At 42.1% G+C, this 17,682-nt stretch overlaps 1 protein-coding gene across 2 annotated transcripts in view; it reads right to left on the bottom strand.

Annotated features, from left to right (window-relative positions):
* The window catches only part of USP12 (ubiquitin specific peptidase 12), a 93,006-nt gene extending 81,143 nt beyond the window's left edge, over positions 1-11,863 (bottom strand). For both annotated transcript variants that reach the window (XM_064586275.1, XM_064586276.1), the window contains exon 1: positions 11,351-11,863. In XM_064586275.1, coding sequence (XP_064442345.1) covers positions 11,351-11,848 — 498 coding nt within the window. In that variant the 5' untranslated portion in view covers positions 11,849-11,863. The remainder of the gene's footprint in view (positions 1-11,350) is intronic.
* Positions 11,864-17,682: the final 5,819 nt, after the last annotated feature.

The following is a 17,682-nucleotide window of genomic DNA, read 5'->3' as shown; positions in this document are numbered from 1 at the left end:
GTAAAAAAAAAAAAAAAAAGAGTGAACGGTCTTTTAAAGAAACATATGCAAATACTAACAACAAGAATAATAAATTTGCCTAGAAGAATCAAAGCACAGTATTTCTGGTTTTATTTTTAATCAATTATATCTAGTTTTGAGCCTTAACATTTCAAAATTGTTCCAACTTTCATTCACCTTTAAAGAAATAACCCTGGCAACCATCAGTCTGAGAATATCACCCTAAGTCCATCAAATAATGAATGATGAAACACCCCATTTCTATTCCTCACCTGTTCCTAGATGAACCAAAGCTTCATCATTCAAAGCTCTAAGTTGGAAACCTTCTAAATATTATATCCTGTTTTGCAGAAACAAGAACACCCTTCTTCCCTACTCTTTCAAAACACATTTTCCTCATGCAAACTTCAATTTTTAGTATATGTGCTGCCGAAGCAAGCACCCTCATGCAAACTTCAAAGTACCAACTGCTACCCCCAAGGTACCACCGTAATCATCCTGCATGAGTACCTTCATGAAACAAATTAAACACCAGGGAATCTGTCCGACATCAGCAAAAAACTAAATAAAAACAAAAACAAAACTGTGGAACAACATTCTAGGAAAAAAGATAGTAACTTCTTCAGTTATAATGCCTGACATAATCACATACAAATCAGAATAAATGTTTTTGTCTACAGAATCTCATATTACAAACATATTTACCATTCCAAAGAACAGAAGGCTTTTATTTTACTCTCTCCTTGCCCCTTCACTGCTTAGTTTATTTGTGCTGAGATGGGCTTTTTATCAGATCCTAACTTGAAAGAATTACAAAATTTCTCTTGTCAAGGATCCCTGAAAAACCCAGGTGGACCAGTACTGAAGAAATTAACAAAATTTATTCTCCATAATTTTAGACCTTTAAAAAAATGTTACTAGAAGGGAATTACAGAAAGTTTGCTGACATCAGAAGTTAACTGCTCCCTCACAGCACAAATAATTCAGCAAATAACTTGTATGTTAATAGGAGAGCTAAACCGACAGACAGCTTATCAGGAAAAAAAAAAAAAGCAACCAAACCCCTATTAACCATAAATTTATGAATCACTAAAAAGATCTTAAAAAAAAAAAGAAGAACCTAAAACTTTGCTTCATCAATCACCTGAGCATCCTAAGATCAGGATCCTCAAAATATTCATTTTCAAATTTTGACACGACTACACTTTGTGAAAGCGAACTTGTGAGCCCTGTTGTAACTCCCGGACTATGGCACCTTAATGTGCCTTCCATCCTCTCCTTAGGAGGACAAGGAGTCCTAGTAATAATGGTCATATAATGATTTTGGGTTCTATTTTATAGCACAAAGGATGTCTACATGAATCATCTCACTTCGCATGCATCCCCTTATGCGATCTAATGGGAATGACTATGCCATTTCATAGCTGAAATCCAAGTACCAATAGGTAATGAAGTGGGACTCAAAGCTAGACACGCGCGTGCGCACGTGCGCGCGCGCACACACACACACACAGAAAGCTTGGAAGTTAGGGACAAAAATTCCCAAATTCTTCTTTAAAAAGGAAGGAAAAACAATTTTGTTCCAACCATGAAAGTTTCAACATATTGGCTTGTAGATACCATTATGGATTTGGGAGTCAAGAAATTCAGACGTCATCCCTAGTGAATGTGGGGATGACCTGAAGCCTATTTCTCCAATCTGTGAAAACGGGGTTAATATTACTTGAGCTTTCCTAGCCCTAAATGGATCTCCAAGACAACAGTTATGAGGAAGTATGAAGCTAAGAGAAAAAGGACTAAGTAACTTTGAAATATCTCAATCTATATAATTGGTTTTCTTAGGTATGATAATAGGATTGTATGGTTATATATGTTGTCTTTTTGTTTTAGGCAGGTTTCTTATTTAGCAATATTTTGGTTTTTATCCAATTTGATAGTCCCTTTACTATAATACAGATAAATTTAACTCATTTAAGTTTATTGTAATTAATGAAATAGGGCTTATTCCACTTTATTTTGGTTTTCTGTTGTTTTTTTTTTTTAAATTCTGCATCTTGCTTTTTCTAGTTTCCTGCCCTCAGACTTTGAGTGATAGTTTAATTTCCTGCTGGTCTGGACACAAGAAAATTCATTTCTTGTGTGTGTATTTATCTACCCTTCATTTTTAACATGCCTATATAACTTTAAAATTTCTAATACTGGGGTTTTTCAGGGGATCAAACCTTTATCAGGTTTTAACCACCCACGGAATAGCCTTCTATTCTACCCCATCTTGTTACTGTCATCTTTAAAAAAATAATAATAATACCAGTAACTTTTAACAATCAATGTAATAAAATTACTGACATATTTTTATCAATTCCATTGTTTCATTATCCCTACAACTTTCCTCTGAACTTACATTTTCTCAGGTTAAATACATATTTTAATGATATTTTAATTAAAGTCAATGGTTGGTAAACTCTCTTGGTACTTCTTCAGATCTGTCCCTTCCTCCTCTCCAGCCTAAATTCTCCCAGGATTCTTCCATGCCAAACCAGCTACAGATTTTAAAAGTAGCACATTAACCCATGACCTTTGCTCCCATCTGGAATCCCACCCCTTCTTGTCTATACAATAAATGACTTCATTTCACAAAGTTCAAATCTCCTCTTTTCTCTTGGAGAGAACCACTTTCTCTTTCTCATGTATCATTACTTATAAAAAAAAAAACCATCTCCTTGCACTCATTTGTTCTATACGTCTACCCTCTTTCTCAACCTTTTTCTCATCACGACATACATAAGCAGTAGTAACTGTTGAGCCCACAAAAATATACAGATAGGAATGTTCTCACCTGGATGAGACTAGTCAAGGGATCTGGTCAATCCACATGCCTCCTGGCTGCCCAGAGGCCACCAGGATTACTTTCTCAGCACAACTCGAACCCATTCAGAACACACTAAATGGGAAGCTCTGTAAAGACCAGGGCCTATCATTGTCATCTTTGTATTCTCAGTACCCACATAAACCCTAATATAATGTAATTCTCCATTAATACTTCCTAAAAGTACTTACTGAAGAAAAGGCAGTCTCTACCAAAAAAACAAAAACAAAAAAAAACAAAGCGTGTCACTATTGGCTTATAAAAAATCCTCCCCATCCTCCCCATGAAAAACACTTACTATCAGGCAGAAGACTTATTAGGTCACTAAAACACCAAAATAATCAAAGGCAACAGTCGATAACTCAGTTAAAAGATACTGTGATTTAAACCAGTATTCACAAGTAGAAAATGCATGGATGATTCCTGCACCTATGAAGCATTTCAATAAGAACATCTGTCAGCTATCACAGAAATAAACATCCACTTCTTCTAAGTTGGAAATAAATTTTTACTGGCATGCAGCCTTCGACATGTGGATTACTACAGATGGGGAGTCTAGGCAAGCTTGTACACTGCAGACACTACACAATTTTTAGAAAAAGTTAATGGTCTTTCTTACAAAGAAGCAACAGAAAAGCATAAGACATTGAACACAGAGGACTATGAAAAGCTAGAGCACCTCACTCAATTGTTTCCTATTAAATATCTTGTACTTGACACTATCACAAAATTCTTCTTGACTGAGTACTTTCGTGAAAACAAAGACTTAATAGTTTTTTTTCCAAAACAAATTATGTCTATAAACTGTGTCCCTCACCTCCTTCTAACACAAATTCTAAGCATAAGATTTTAAATGATCAAACTCTAGTTTTAGGTATTTTCAAGAACACTTTGTCTCTGGTTGCGAGTTTTCAATCCAGCAACCCATACATAACTTCGTAACATCTATCATTTACCCTTTTCTTACAACACCTTAAAGCACTTTACAGATATTTAATCCTCTTCCAGCCCATGAGACAAGGAGAGAACAGGTTTTCGACAAGATATGAAAGCAGACTGGGTAACTGCATGGCAGGCCAACAAGAGATGTTATTCCAAGAAAGGACAGGGGCAGGAACAATAGGAAAACACAAAAGAAAATAAGGCCTGAAGTTGACTTTGATACACACAGCTCAAACAAACAAAAAGTTGGGTTGCTTTTTTTCTAGTATAAAAAATAAGGCAAGATTTTTCTTCTAAAGTAGTATTCCCAACTTATCTAAACTTCTCAAACACGTTCGAGAATGTCACAAATTAGGACATTTTTATTCCCAGGTAAAAAGAATAAAATCTTTCTACAAACTATTTAAAACAGAGAAAGATCATCTTCATTCTTAGTTTATAGTATCATAATCTAATCCACTTCAAAATAAATCTGTGCTTTCAGAGGCATATAGTACTAATGAGCTGTTTCTTGTGATGAAAATGAACTGCAGTAATTGCATTTCATAAAACAAATTTCAGTTTTGCTTACTAATATTTGTTGAGCTAACATTAATCAGTAGCGCCAAAGAGTCCTTTCCACACTGAGGGAGCAAATCACTTTAGAGGGGTATGAAAGAGCCACCACCACCATTACAGAGTGATTACTATGAACCAGCTATCATTTTATCCCCATTTTACAGATAAGGAAACCATGGCACAATTAATTTGTCCAAGGTTACACTCACACCTAAGGAAACAAATGTAGACTCTCAAGAAATGGCACCAATTCAAATTCATTTTAATGGTACTGGAAAAGAAAAAATGTTGAAACATGAGTAAATAGTTACATAGAATAGCCTGTTAATGAATAAAATGGCAATTTCACTAACCTCCACTAAATGCTTTTAAAGTTAGAAATAGATATTAATTTGGACTGCAATTTTCCATGAACAAAACTGGGGAACTAGGCATAATTCATATTTAACTATATCTAAATCCATGCTCCTTATATTATCTAAAACATGACTGGACGCAACCTACTAAATGGGAGAAATATTTACAAATCACATATCTGGTAAGGGACTAATATCCAAGATATATAAAGAACTCACTCATACAGCTCAATAGTAAAAAAAAAAAAAAAAAAAAAAAATCTGATTTTTTAAATGGGAAGATCTGAATAAACATTTTTCCAAAGACACACAGATAGCCAACAGGTATATGAAAAGATACTCATCATTAATCCTCAAAGAAACGCAAATCAAAACCACAATGAGGTACGGCCTCGTACCTGTTAGAATGTATTATCAAAAAGACAAGAAATAAGTATTGGTGAGGATATGAAGAAGAGGGAACCTTTATGCACTGTTGGTGGGAATGTAAATTGGTACAACCACTATGGCAAATAGTATGGAAGTTCCTCAAAAAAAATAAAAATAGAACAACCATGATCCTGCAATTCCACTTCTGGGTATTTATCTGAAGAGAATGAAAACACTAACTCAAAGAGGTATCTGCACCCTTGTGTTCACTGCAGCATTATTTACAATAGCCAAGACATAGAAGCAACCTAAGTGTCTACTGACAGATGACTGGATAAAAGAAATTATGGTATATACACAACCATGGAATATTACTCAGCCAGAAAAAAAGAATGAAATCTTGCCATATGCAACACCATGGATGGACCTAGAGGGCATTATGCTAAGTGAAGTAAATCAGAGAAAGACAAATACCAGATGATCTCTAATATGTGGAATCTTAAAAACAAACAAACAAAAAACCCCACCAAACTCACAGATACAGAGAACAGATTGGTGGTTGCAGAGGTGCAGGGGGTGAAGGTGGTCAAAAAGTCAGAAGAAAAAAATTAATACATAAAACCTGATTAGGGGCGCCTGGGTGGCTCAGTTGGTTAAGCGACTGCCTTCGGCTCAGGTCATGATCCTGGAGTCCCGGGATTGAGTCCCGCATCAGGCTCCCTGCTCGGCAGGGAGTCTGCTTCTCCCTCTGACCCTCCTCCCTCTCATGCTCTCTGTCTCTCATTCTCTCTGTCTCAAATAAATAAATAAAATCTTAAAAAAAAAAAAAAACCTGATTAGAGCTTCCAAAATACTGATGATATCAATAATAATTTATAAACTCTGAAGGGATCAAAGTATCAGTTTTAGATCTGGAAGGAAACAAACATACAAGAAATATTTATCAAAGTGTCCAATCTAATCCCTTTATCTCACAGATGAGAAAAATGAACTCAGAAAGTTTTAAGAGATTTTCCCATCTATATAGATCTAAATGTCAAAATGTGAACTAGAATTTATCTTCTGGTTCAACTGCTCTTTTTAATATACCATGCCGTAGGATACATAATAAAATATTAAATATTAAGTTTCTGGAATTAAGTTACTAAAAGAAAATCTAAATTAGATTTTAGGTTAGACTATCTAAATTAGACCATCTAAATCTGGAAGAATGAAGGTTTCTGGAAAGGAATTAATGCTACTAAGTGAACAAGTGCTTAAATTATCTTTCCTGAGACAGTAAAAGTTTCAGAAGAACTAGAATAAAAATTATCTCAAAGGCAGGAAGAAAGAAACTTGCAAGTAACAAAAATGGAGGTTTTCCATCTCCGGGGGCCTGGTCAAAAGCCTGAAATCAAATAAGACAACAGACATGTTGTGATCAAGTCTGGCTAAAACCGGCCACATAGATCATGGTAGGGTAAATAATTAACCTGTTCTGAGATCTATTATAAAAAGATTAGCTAGAAGCAGAAGGTAAGCAAAACCACATGATATAAAATAAAACCAGTCTTTAGACACATTCTACACACCAGAATATGGTGTTTAAAACTATACTTTTTAAGCGTATTAAAAGTTTCAAATCCCAATGGTCTTACCTTTGTGATAACTAATAAGTGCCTAAGATTAGACTAAACCCATCATCTTTTACAAAATTCCTTTTCTCCTAACTATATAACTTTATCCTCTAACGATCGATAAATAACCTGTCAACAACCTGGTAGCCTATCACTATACCTCTCGGTGTTAACTATCTTGTCATATTATCATTTTAAACATTAAACTCTCCATGCTTATCATGCAATTGTACAAATTTTAAAACTAGCAAGACAACCATTCATGGGGAAAACTGAAATGGAAAATTTTATCTAGGGTATAAGCTCAATTAAGTTTTTTTTTAAAAGACAAAATATGCTCTAGGAGGTAAAGCAGTTCTTTCCTTTTGCTTAAGAGTTTTCAAATGCTTTTTACAAAATATTTTCCAAATTTTCTATAATGAGAATGTATAATTTTTAATAACCAAAATGTACTTTAGCCAAAATCAGATTAGCAAGCTTAAATAAAACTTTTATAACTTGTTCTAAATGTTCTCTCCACTAAGCCTCCTCAAACACATGCTCAAACATTCCTTATCAGTATTTAACCATTTACATGATTAGAAAAACCCTTCTTTTTGAAATTTTCCTGTCTAGAATTAACATTTATGGTAAAAACAGCAAAAATTAGTAAAACAATGGCAACTCACTCTGAATGTTCCTATCATAGAAGTACTATTTTACTAATAAAATATTAATAAAAATTAGTTATTTTACTAATAAAAGAAATACACCCACCCTATTCCCTGAGAAGGAACAAAGCATTTTATTATTTAATACAATATTCGGACTGCATAAGAGGAGAGCAGCCTGAGCGCGTGCGCGCACACACACCCATCGCCACCCCGGGGGGCAATCAACAGGGCACAGGCTTTGAGGGTTCTTCCTCCCTTTCCTTTCTCTCTGGAGTGATAATAAATTGCACTGACCTTGCACACATCTTAACTCTTACTGAGTGACCCCATTGAGACGCAAAACAATAAGAAAAGACAAATAGCCTGCTCCACCTGTGACTTTCCTTCAAAAAGTAGTTTAAAGGTTACCGTGTGTAGGGTGCTGTGTTAGGTACAGGCTTTTAAGAAGTAAACCTGTCAGACCCACGCAGAGCTGACTTGTGGCCTTGGCCTCACCACGTTCCGACGGCTCTACCTCCCCCTGCTATGGCTGGGAGTGGGCAAGCAGCCAGGCCAGTGCCACCCCAGGACCTACCACCCTCCCTACTTCTCCTTTACCCAATCCCCCTCCTCAGCAATCTCTTCCCAACCAGGACTTCTGCAACCCGAACAGGAAGGGACATAATGGTCCCAGTTGGTATAACAATGATTACGGACCTGCCTTCGTGTAACAGTCCATGACCCATATTATAACTTTCGAGTCCTAGGCCACCCAAAACTGCTCTACAGCTTGCACCTCAATTTCCAAACCTTGGCCCCTCTTAATATGTACCAGGCCACTTTTCCCACCATCTCATAATTATTAAGTACACTATTTAATATTAGGTAACTACTGTGAGAAATCTGAAGCCACTTGAGTGGCAAAACAAACACCATGTGATACTGAAAATATATCAGTTCACGGACAAATAACAAGAGGCATTTCGAGAGGGACCTTTGCAAATTTATTCACTGCAATCTAAAAAGAATCACTCATTTGGGTCAGGCTATAACACTAACTTAAGAAAAACTGATTTTCACATGTTCGCACAAGAGTGACCTAGAATAAGACATACCTGAAGAGATGTGTTTTTAACAGTTACTTAATCCAATTAAGGTACTGCCAATTTGCCCAGATGCCTTAAGTTGACAAATGAAAAAAATCAGGTAAACTTTACTATTTCTAAAATAAAATTCCAATTCATCATAAATATTTTCACAGATGTTGACTCCCTGAGTAGTACTATCATTCTCTTTAGATCCAACGCCTCCCCTTTACCACTCCACACACATACAGCCCCAACCTCATCCATGCTAAACAAACTCACTTCCCCCCAGACTCTGGTAGGAGAAATGAGGGACTCGGGGAAACTGCTCTCTGGTTTGCAGAAGTTAGTGATCCACCAAACTGCAGAAATAAACAACAGTCCTTCCCCTTAAGGCCTTCCCAGTCTAATGAGGAGACGAGAGAAAAATTTACAACACAGCAAGGATGATAAATGCTATTGAGATTACAAAAACTCCATGAAATTATGAGGGGGACAGAGGAGGGTGGGGATGGACAGGAGTAGGATTATCCAAGTAAGGCTACCAGCTTGAGAGACCAGGAAAAACTCACCAGACACGAAGTGAAGAGGGAGTGTTCAAAGTCTACCTAAATAGCATCTACAAAGGCATAAAGGTAAAATACTTTTACTTTTCTTGACTGTCAATTTTCTAATTCTAAGATGAGTCGCAGTCTTCTTTAAAGAATAAGATTACAGATTACTTTGAGATATTCAGCATTATTTTGGGAGTGCATCAGAATTTACCCAAATATGAACTAGAGACACACCCAATTCTAACACTAGTTTTCGAACAATCTTATTTGACCAGGGACTGATGTTTCCATATTCACCAACAATACACACACACCACATGCAATCAATTAATGCACTTGAGTGAAAGCCCCAGAAAGAGCTTTGGAGCCTGACATTCTTCAGATCAGAATCCCTTACTCAGAATCCCTTACTCAGCGTTTGACTTGGCAAATCTCTCCCTATTTTCCTAACCTAATTAGAACATATATATTTATTAATATGTTTACCTGAATACTGTTTGCGTCCCTCAACTAGATTGTAAACACCAGGGACTAGATTGTAAACACCAGGGACTGCCCTGATCACTACTGTTTCCCCCCAGCGGCTGAGGCTAGTCTCTCTCCCTTGCAAGGAAGGGCTAAGTATGTACCTTACATACTTGAGTGAATGAATGGTGAGTAAAGAGTAACACATCTAGTCTCTCTCCCTTAGCAAGGAAGGGCTAAGTATGTACCTTACATACTTGAGTGAATGAATGGTGAGTAAAGAGTAACACATCACTCCCGAAGCAATAGACTTTGACAACGAACTATGACCAGATAATCTGTATAGCTCAGCAATCTGGCAAGATTATGACTCTCAAAGAATTAATTATCACATTCCTTCTGAAACAGAATACGATAATAACTGGCATATCTAAAAATAATTAATCCAAATGATCCTGGGGAATCGTTTTTAATAAAGTCCCTTTAATATCAATGATTTCCTAAAATGTAAATTGTGAGAAAGAACAAACATCCATTTGGGGAAATGGATTCTTCAGTGATTCACTCTTCAACATGATTTAATACTGTAGATTTTAATCCCACCTGACTTCAGCCATTTTTTGTACTGTTCCTCAGCGTGCAGTATAGAATCTGCCTCTAAAGCATCCTTCCAATCTGATTCACCACTCCTTAAAAAAAGGTATATAAAATGTACTACCCTTAAATCGAAGATTGCTCGGGGATCTCCTTATGCAATCGGGTGCACAAAAAGAGCCAGTAAGACAGAGCAGAAGGAAAGATTTCAGAAATCTTTAATAACATAATCACTAGGCCCACATTGCAAAGAATAACTTTTCTTCTGCGAAGGTTCACAATTATGATCCCTAGATGTAAGCTCATAAGGAGCTAACGAAACGAATTTGCCCCATCCTGTGGAAAACTGTGGCCCTTCTGGCCAATCACGAAAACACCAAGATTTAAACGCACCCACGTCTTGCTGTAATTAATTCGGGACTTTGCAACAGGCATTAGCACTTTTCCCTTAAGGTCTATTTAAATGCCCCAACGGAACGCCAACAACAACCCTCACAGTCCCTGCACAGAAATACTTCCAGCCACACACAGATGTGTCTGATGTATTAAAGTAAACAATCGACGGGGAAGCTTAAGCTGTTTTCAAGATTAGCGTGGATTCGTAAAGACAAGACTGCCACCTGGACACATGGTTGGAAAACGGAGAGCTCGTTGCTCAGGAAGAGTAGAAAATGGGAAATTTTTAAACAGCACTTATTTAAAGTTTCCACCTTCACACACACCCCCTTCTCCTAAGCACCGGGTGGGGGCCTCGGCCTCGCCAGAGGCGCGCGGAGGAAATCTGCACTTGACTTCCGTCCTCTCCCGGCAGGAATGAGACCCTGCCTTCCTGCCGGCGGACCCCCCACCCCCGCTCAGGGCCACCTCCCCGCTCCGCGCACCGCCAGACGGAAATGGAGAGGCGCTGCTCCGCGTCCTTCCACCTCCGACCCCAGCCGGGGGCCGCGCGCCGGCCAGCGCGCCCACAGCCCGGGGTGCGCCTCGCCGCTCCGCCCCGGCGCCGCGGGAAGACTCGGACAGTTGAGCCCGGGGGAGCTGACGATCGGTGCCCGCGCCCCGCCGCGTCCGGCACGGTCGCCCCCGCGCCGGCCACCCTTGCGCCGCCCCGGCTCGCCGGGTGCCTCCCCGCTTCCCGGGGAGAGCTGAGCCCCCGCGCTCCCCGCCGGCCGCCGTCCAACCGCCCCCGCCCGGGCCGCGGGCCCCCGCGCTAGGCCCCGCGGGCCGCCCGGGCGAGGGGCGGGGACAAGGGCCGAGCCGACAGCGCCCGCCCGCGGGGGTCCCGGGGCCGCCCCCGCCGCCCTCGCCGCACCTACCATGGTACAGATGGAGGCGAATTTGGAGACTGTCATTAGGATTTCCATCCGCCCAACGCCATCTTCCACCCAATCACAGCAGCGGCAGCCGCGGGCGGGGGAGGAGAGGAGCCGGGCCGCCCGCTCGCACCGCAGCCCGCGGGCGGACCCCGAGCCGCCGCGGACCCACGCACGGAGCCTGCTCTGCAGCCGCTGCCGTCCTCGCCGCCGGCGCTCCGGCACTCCCCGCCTCGGGCCCCAGTCCCCGCCTGCCGCTCGCCCGCCCGCCCCCGGCTCCTCCCCGGCGCAGGGCGCAGCCGCTGCCTCGGGGCCCGCGCCTGCCCGCGAAGCCGCCCGCCTGTACACCCCGCCCTGCGCGCTGGCGAGCGGGCTCTGCCGAGGCCCTAATGCCCGGCCTGCGCGGCAGCTGCGCGGCCCAGCGGCGCGCCCCGCCCACCCGCCGCGCGGCCCCGCCCACTCCTCCTCGCACGACTCTTCGGCCCCGGAGCGCGCGAGCATGGAAACTCCGGCGCGGCCCCACCCCGCGCTCGGCCGGACCCCGCCTCCCGCCCGCGTCCCTCGCGGTCCTAGAGCCCGAGTGCCGGCTGAGCCCTGGCGGCGAGTGCAGTCGGGGGGAGCGGGGGAAGCGGGGGAACGGGAGGAGGGGGGTCGTCCTCTCGCTGCACGGGCTGCGGCGACCTGGGTTAAGTCCGGGAAAGGACTGACCCGCAGCCTCCACTAAGGGTGAGAGGACAGCTGGTCCCCACTCCCCAAATAGAAAACGGACGTGATGATCTGGATAATTCTGGGTGGGGTGGGAGGAAACCTGCTTCTGTACGTTTGAAATAACCGGGCAATCCAACATCCCAAGCATTTAACAAAATGTCAGGTAGTCTGTCTCTTTGACATATAGTGGGTGAATCACCTGGGTCAAAACACCATAACTTAGCAAAAGGTAATTAAAAATGAAACTATATATTTAGCTCCTTGAATTAGGAAGAAAGATAAGTAATGGGGAAAGGGGGCCAAGCAGCCTTCCCGCCTCCCTGCTGGCCATAAATTTAGAATATGTTTATAAATATAGTACCTAAATATATTTGTTCTGAAAGTTGAGTTGCAAAACAGGGAAGATCTCAACCCAACACCGATGATGATGTTACCATAGACAAGAAGTCTCCTGAGTGAAAAAAATGTCCTGTGAGAAATACTTAAGCAGGGTCAGTTAGGGGTAGAGTTCCTCTTTTCTACTTTTATAAAATACATCGTTGCATCCTGTTCTTCATGTCAGGAAGCTCAGCTTTATTTCTTCCTATTTGAGAAAGTAGTTCAAGTTAGAATAATTTTATTATATTGGAAAGCTTGTAATACTTCCCAATTGGTGAGCTGCAGTGATGGGGTGCTTTTTGGGTTCCCCCATTTCAGTGTGGCTGAAGGCCTGAATTCAGATGAAGGTCCAAAATCAGATATGCCTTACCCAATAGGTTCAAAGCATTCGAAACACAAACAAAGCAAACAAAATTTAGGTGCAAAACAGACTTCTGGTACATGAATGCTGTTTCCATAGTGATTTTCATTATAAGCTTGCTTGGGAAAAAAATTGCAAATAGAATATAGCCAAGTCCCATAGTAGCTGGCCTGGTTCTCCAGGCACCTACCTCCATGGAAGCTGGGGCCCTCCCCCTTTGCCCTGATACCCAAGCCAGTGGCTAGGACCCTGCTTTTCACCACCACACATTCAGGATCTCGGAGTGCTTGCCTCCCTGTCTCCCTGCCTAAGACTTGGAAGTATCACCCACCTGAATTCTTTCTATGTTCTATTCTGCTTAGACCCCCAGGGCCTACCAGTGTCACCAAGCTCCCAGACCCTGTCCTGCGTATTTCGGTAAATGCCTATTGTAATCCTGCCCTCCCCTTCTACTATTCTGTTCCAGGAAACAGGTCTGATGTGCCAGAATTTGAGCCCTGCCTCCATCTACGCTGTCCACCAACATGCCTCTTTGTCCATGAATCCTAAAATGTCACAGGAACAGAAGCCGCCAGCTTTACACATAATTTTACATAAGAACAGGACTTTTAAAAAATGGATTCCTGGTAGAATTATCAAGAGTTGTGTCTAGGTGATGTCATAACCGTCTAAATTCAGAAGGGATGCCGTAGATCCGAACTGCAGAACTTCACGATGACTTGTCTCCCCAGCCTGAAGTTTATCGGAGAGGCACAGATATCAAAAGAGATTCTTCTATGTGCTAAGCACAGCAACAGGGTGTTTTTTAACAATATGTAATACAATTAAGATTTGACTGAGGGTTCCTGGGTGGCTCAGTCGGTTAAGAGTCTGCCTTCAGCTCAGGTCATGATCCCAGGGTTCTGGGCTCCCTACTTAGCAGGGAGTCTGCTTCTCCCTCTCCCTCTTCCTCCGTGTTCTCTCTCTCTCACACGCACGTAAATAAATAAATAAATAAATAAATAAATAAATAAATAAATAAATATTAAAAAAAAAAAAAAGATTTGACTGAAACACAACCCTTTTGTACCCAGAGCTTAGAAGGGGTCATCTGGGTTTAGAACCCAGTTTTTACCTGGAGCTGTATCAGCTTCACCACAACCTTCACTGTACCTAGAGAAAGATGGGTATGTGTACAACTGCATGGTCAGTGCGCAGTAATATTTATATAGGAATCGTTTTTCTCAGCAGCAGGTCTCAACAGTGGACTTCCAATATTCGGTGAACCGTGTTGTAAACAGACGTGCTGTCATCCGGGCTCTGTCGTTCCACGTACAGAGCACAGGCAGAGTAGGCTGAGCATCGTTCTGAAGGGCCCTAGGATTTCCAGAACGGTCAGCGAGCACTGGCTTCAACTGAGGTCACCAGCTGCGTTAGCCCCTGACAGGACAGTCAGCCTGGCCTTTGAAGCTCTGAAGCCGGGTCCTGACTTCTCCTCTGGAGCTGTGAAAGTCCTTGATGGCATCTTCTTCCAGTAGAAGGCTGTCTTGTCTACACTGAAAACCTGCTGTGGAGTGTAGCCACCTTCATTGCTATCGTAGCTGGACCTTCTGGAGAACTTGCTGCAGCTTCTCCACCAGCCCTCGCGGCTTCACCTTGTGCTTTCTGTTGTGGAGCTGGCTTCTTTCCCTCGACCTCGTGAACCAACCTCTGCCAGCTTCAGACTTTCCTTCTGCAGCCTCCTCACCTCTCTCAGCCCTCAGAATTACAGAGAGCTAGCTAGGGCCTAGCTCTGGATTAGGCTTCGGCTTAAGGGAATGCTGGGGCTGGTTTGCTCTTCTCTCCAGACCACTCGAACTTTCTCCATATCAGCAGTAAGGCTGCATCACTTCCATATTATCATAACATAGCACTTTTAATTTCCTTCAAGATAGTTTCCTTTGCATTCCCAACTTGACTGATGTTTGGCGCAAGAGGCTTAGTTTTGGGCCTATCTCGGCTTTCAACATGGCTTCCTCACTAAGCTTAATCACTTCTAGTTTTGATTTAAAGTGAGAGATCTTTCCTTTCATTTGAGCACTTAGAGGCTACTGTAGGGTTACTAACTGGCCTAATTTCAGTATTGTTGTGTCTCGGGGAACAGGGAGGCCAGCGGAGAGGGAGAGAGAAGGGAGAACACCCTGAGCAGTCAGAACACGCATAGTGATTAAGTTCATTGTCTCATATGGGCACCCCAAAACAATTACAAAGTGATTGCAAGATCACTGACCACAGATCACAATAACAGATACAATAAGAATGAAAACCGTTGAAATATTGCAAGAACTAGCAAAATGGGACCCAGAGACATGAAGTGAGCACGTGATGTTGGCAGAATGACTGGACACATGATTGCCACAGACGTTCAGTGTAAAAAACCACAATATCTGTGAAGCACAATACAGGTGAAGAGCAATGAAATGAGGTACGCTTGTGTACTTCTTGCTATTTCTCTTCTCCCTGAAGGCATTTGTGTTTGTACCAACTAGCATAAATAAATGAAATGTTGCCTGTGGTGGGGTGGGGAAGGAAGTAGGCAGAAGGAGGTAGAGTTGGGGTATAAGACAACCATAAGGACAGGTAACTGTCAAATGACTTGAGGACTTTTCTATACACCAAACGATTTATGAAATCCTCATCATAACCCAGTGAGGTAAGTGCTATTATTAATCCCCATTTTCTAGGTAGGGAAACTGAGGCACAGAGATAACTTTCCTAGATTGCACAACTAGTAAGCAGTGGGACCAGGATTTGAACCTGGCTGCAGAGGCCACGTTTGTATCCACTCTGCTATATCAGCTCATGTAAAAATGCCTCATTTTGATTCTAGTAGGATGAGGTAGGTTGAGAGGCATTGACTCCTTTGGGACCCACATGCAGGTTTTAGTTATGAAATATATTCAAATATTTTTTTTCTCAGTTTCCCTCTCTGGAAAAGAAGGGTAATAATCATGTCTACCTCAGAGGGGTGCAGCAAGGATAAAACGTGCAGACGTGTCTAGAACAGTGCCTGGCACTCAGCACAAATTGGAGAGCTTTGAATGACCACTCGAAAGTCAATATTTTAAAAATCAGGGTGGGCACATACAGCCCTCAGTCTGCCAGTTCACTCCCCCAGAATTAGCCTCTGCTATGTGCCAGACACCTAATTAGTACTTTAGGTACATTTTCTTTTTTTTTTTTTTTTAAAGATTTTATTTATTTATTTATTTGACAGGCAGAGAGAGAGAGAGAGCACACACAAGCAGGCAGAGGGAGAGGGAGAAGCAGACTCCCCGCTGAGCAGGGAGCCTGATGCAGGGCTCCATCCCAGGACCCTGGGATCATGACCTGAGCCGAAGGCAGATGTTTAACTGACTGAGCCACCCAGGTGCCCTTAGGTACATTTTCTAATGTAAGCCTCCCAGTGCCCTTGGAACTTGATCATTTGGGGCTCATTTTACCACATTCATCATGGCGCTCCCTAGCCAGTGCAGACCCAGAAGCACACCACACACTCGGGCTTGAAAACCCATGATCTCTCCCCTTCTTTACCCTGCCCATTGACAGTCCAATGAATCAACTTTCTTGGTGGCATTAACATCGTCCCGTTGTTCAGAGGTAGATGTTAATGAATACAGTGATGTTCTTTGTTAGTTCAAATCAACAAATCAGTGACTTACTTTTCGAGGCTGACTTCTAATTCTGATGAGTAAAGTTGAGTCATCTGCACCAGGGATATAAGACGTTGATTTGCTGGGCAGGATGGCATATAGCTAATGTATCTAAAACTTCACCATTTAAATCTAGGTTTTAAAAGGATACAATCCTGTTATACTCTATTTAAAACTGAAATGTGAGTGAATTCATTAAAACAAATATCTATTGGTCACCTACTGATGAATAAGAGAATTCTGCACCCTCAGGAAGCACCCAGGCCATTGGGATAGACAGATGACTTCATTTATGGAAAATGCACTGAGAAAATGAAGAACAAAGTCCTGGCAGCTCCCAGAGGGGGTGAGAAGAGCTCTGCCCATGGGGGGTGGGAGGGTGGGGGAGGACAGGCTGAGGACAGCATCATGATCCAGAAGAATAGGATGAACAGCGGTGGGGGAGGAGAAGGCAGTGGTCTCCCAGGCAGAGAGAGGGTCTCATGCACCAACTTTGAAAGAGCACGGCATGTGTCTAAGGCTTCAGCACCGGGCATGTTGCAGGGAGTTTGTGAAGATGAGTGAGGAATGCCAAGGGGACGATCCGATCCACAGTGACATCAGCAAAGATTAGAGTCTCTGATCTCTTCTGTCAAATCCGTCAATACTAAGTGGTAGAATCAGCGAACCTTAAGAAGTTCCTTGTTCCTTGCTCGTCATCATATCATTTTGGTTTCCCAGTCCTGCAATTTGTTGAGATCAAACATGGCAGAGAATTTCAAGGAGACATCAAGCTCCCAGGTATACAACTGGGGAGAAAACCTTGAGTTCTGGTGAGCACAGAAGTAAACCAGAATATTTTCTTCATGTACTCAGCTCCTCATTAAGCAGGGCCTGACTATCCAGATGCTGGGAAGGATGACACAATGATCTCAGCTGTTTGTAAAAAGTCAAAAGTTGCTGAGCTTAACTTGAGAAGAGGATGTCCTTTCAAATGCTTTCATGAGCCACCCCTTTCTTCTATGCAAATTGCAGAACAGAGAGAAATAGGGCCATAAAGTGTAGAGCATAATGACAACCTTGGATAGGAACATGAGGAACATGGTCTGTTCTGGTCACACAATTATTCAACAATGTATATCTGAATTGCATTTTGTATTCAATACCTATCCTTGAATACCTCCTACTTGTGAAGGCTTGTGGTAGGCGCTTAGGGAAGGGCAGTCCTGCCTTCAAAA

This window comes from Mirounga angustirostris, unplaced genomic scaffold (assembly GCF_029215605.1).
Source record: "Mirounga angustirostris isolate CCGP_5_RB_7025 unplaced genomic scaffold, mMirAng1.0.hap1 SCAF_3, whole genome shotgun sequence".
In the NCBI taxonomy this organism is placed as follows: Eukaryota; Metazoa; Chordata; class Mammalia; order Carnivora; family Phocidae; genus Mirounga; species Mirounga angustirostris.
The sequence above is the reverse complement of the archived record's forward strand: the minus strand, read 5'-3'. Positions and strand labels throughout refer to the sequence as shown.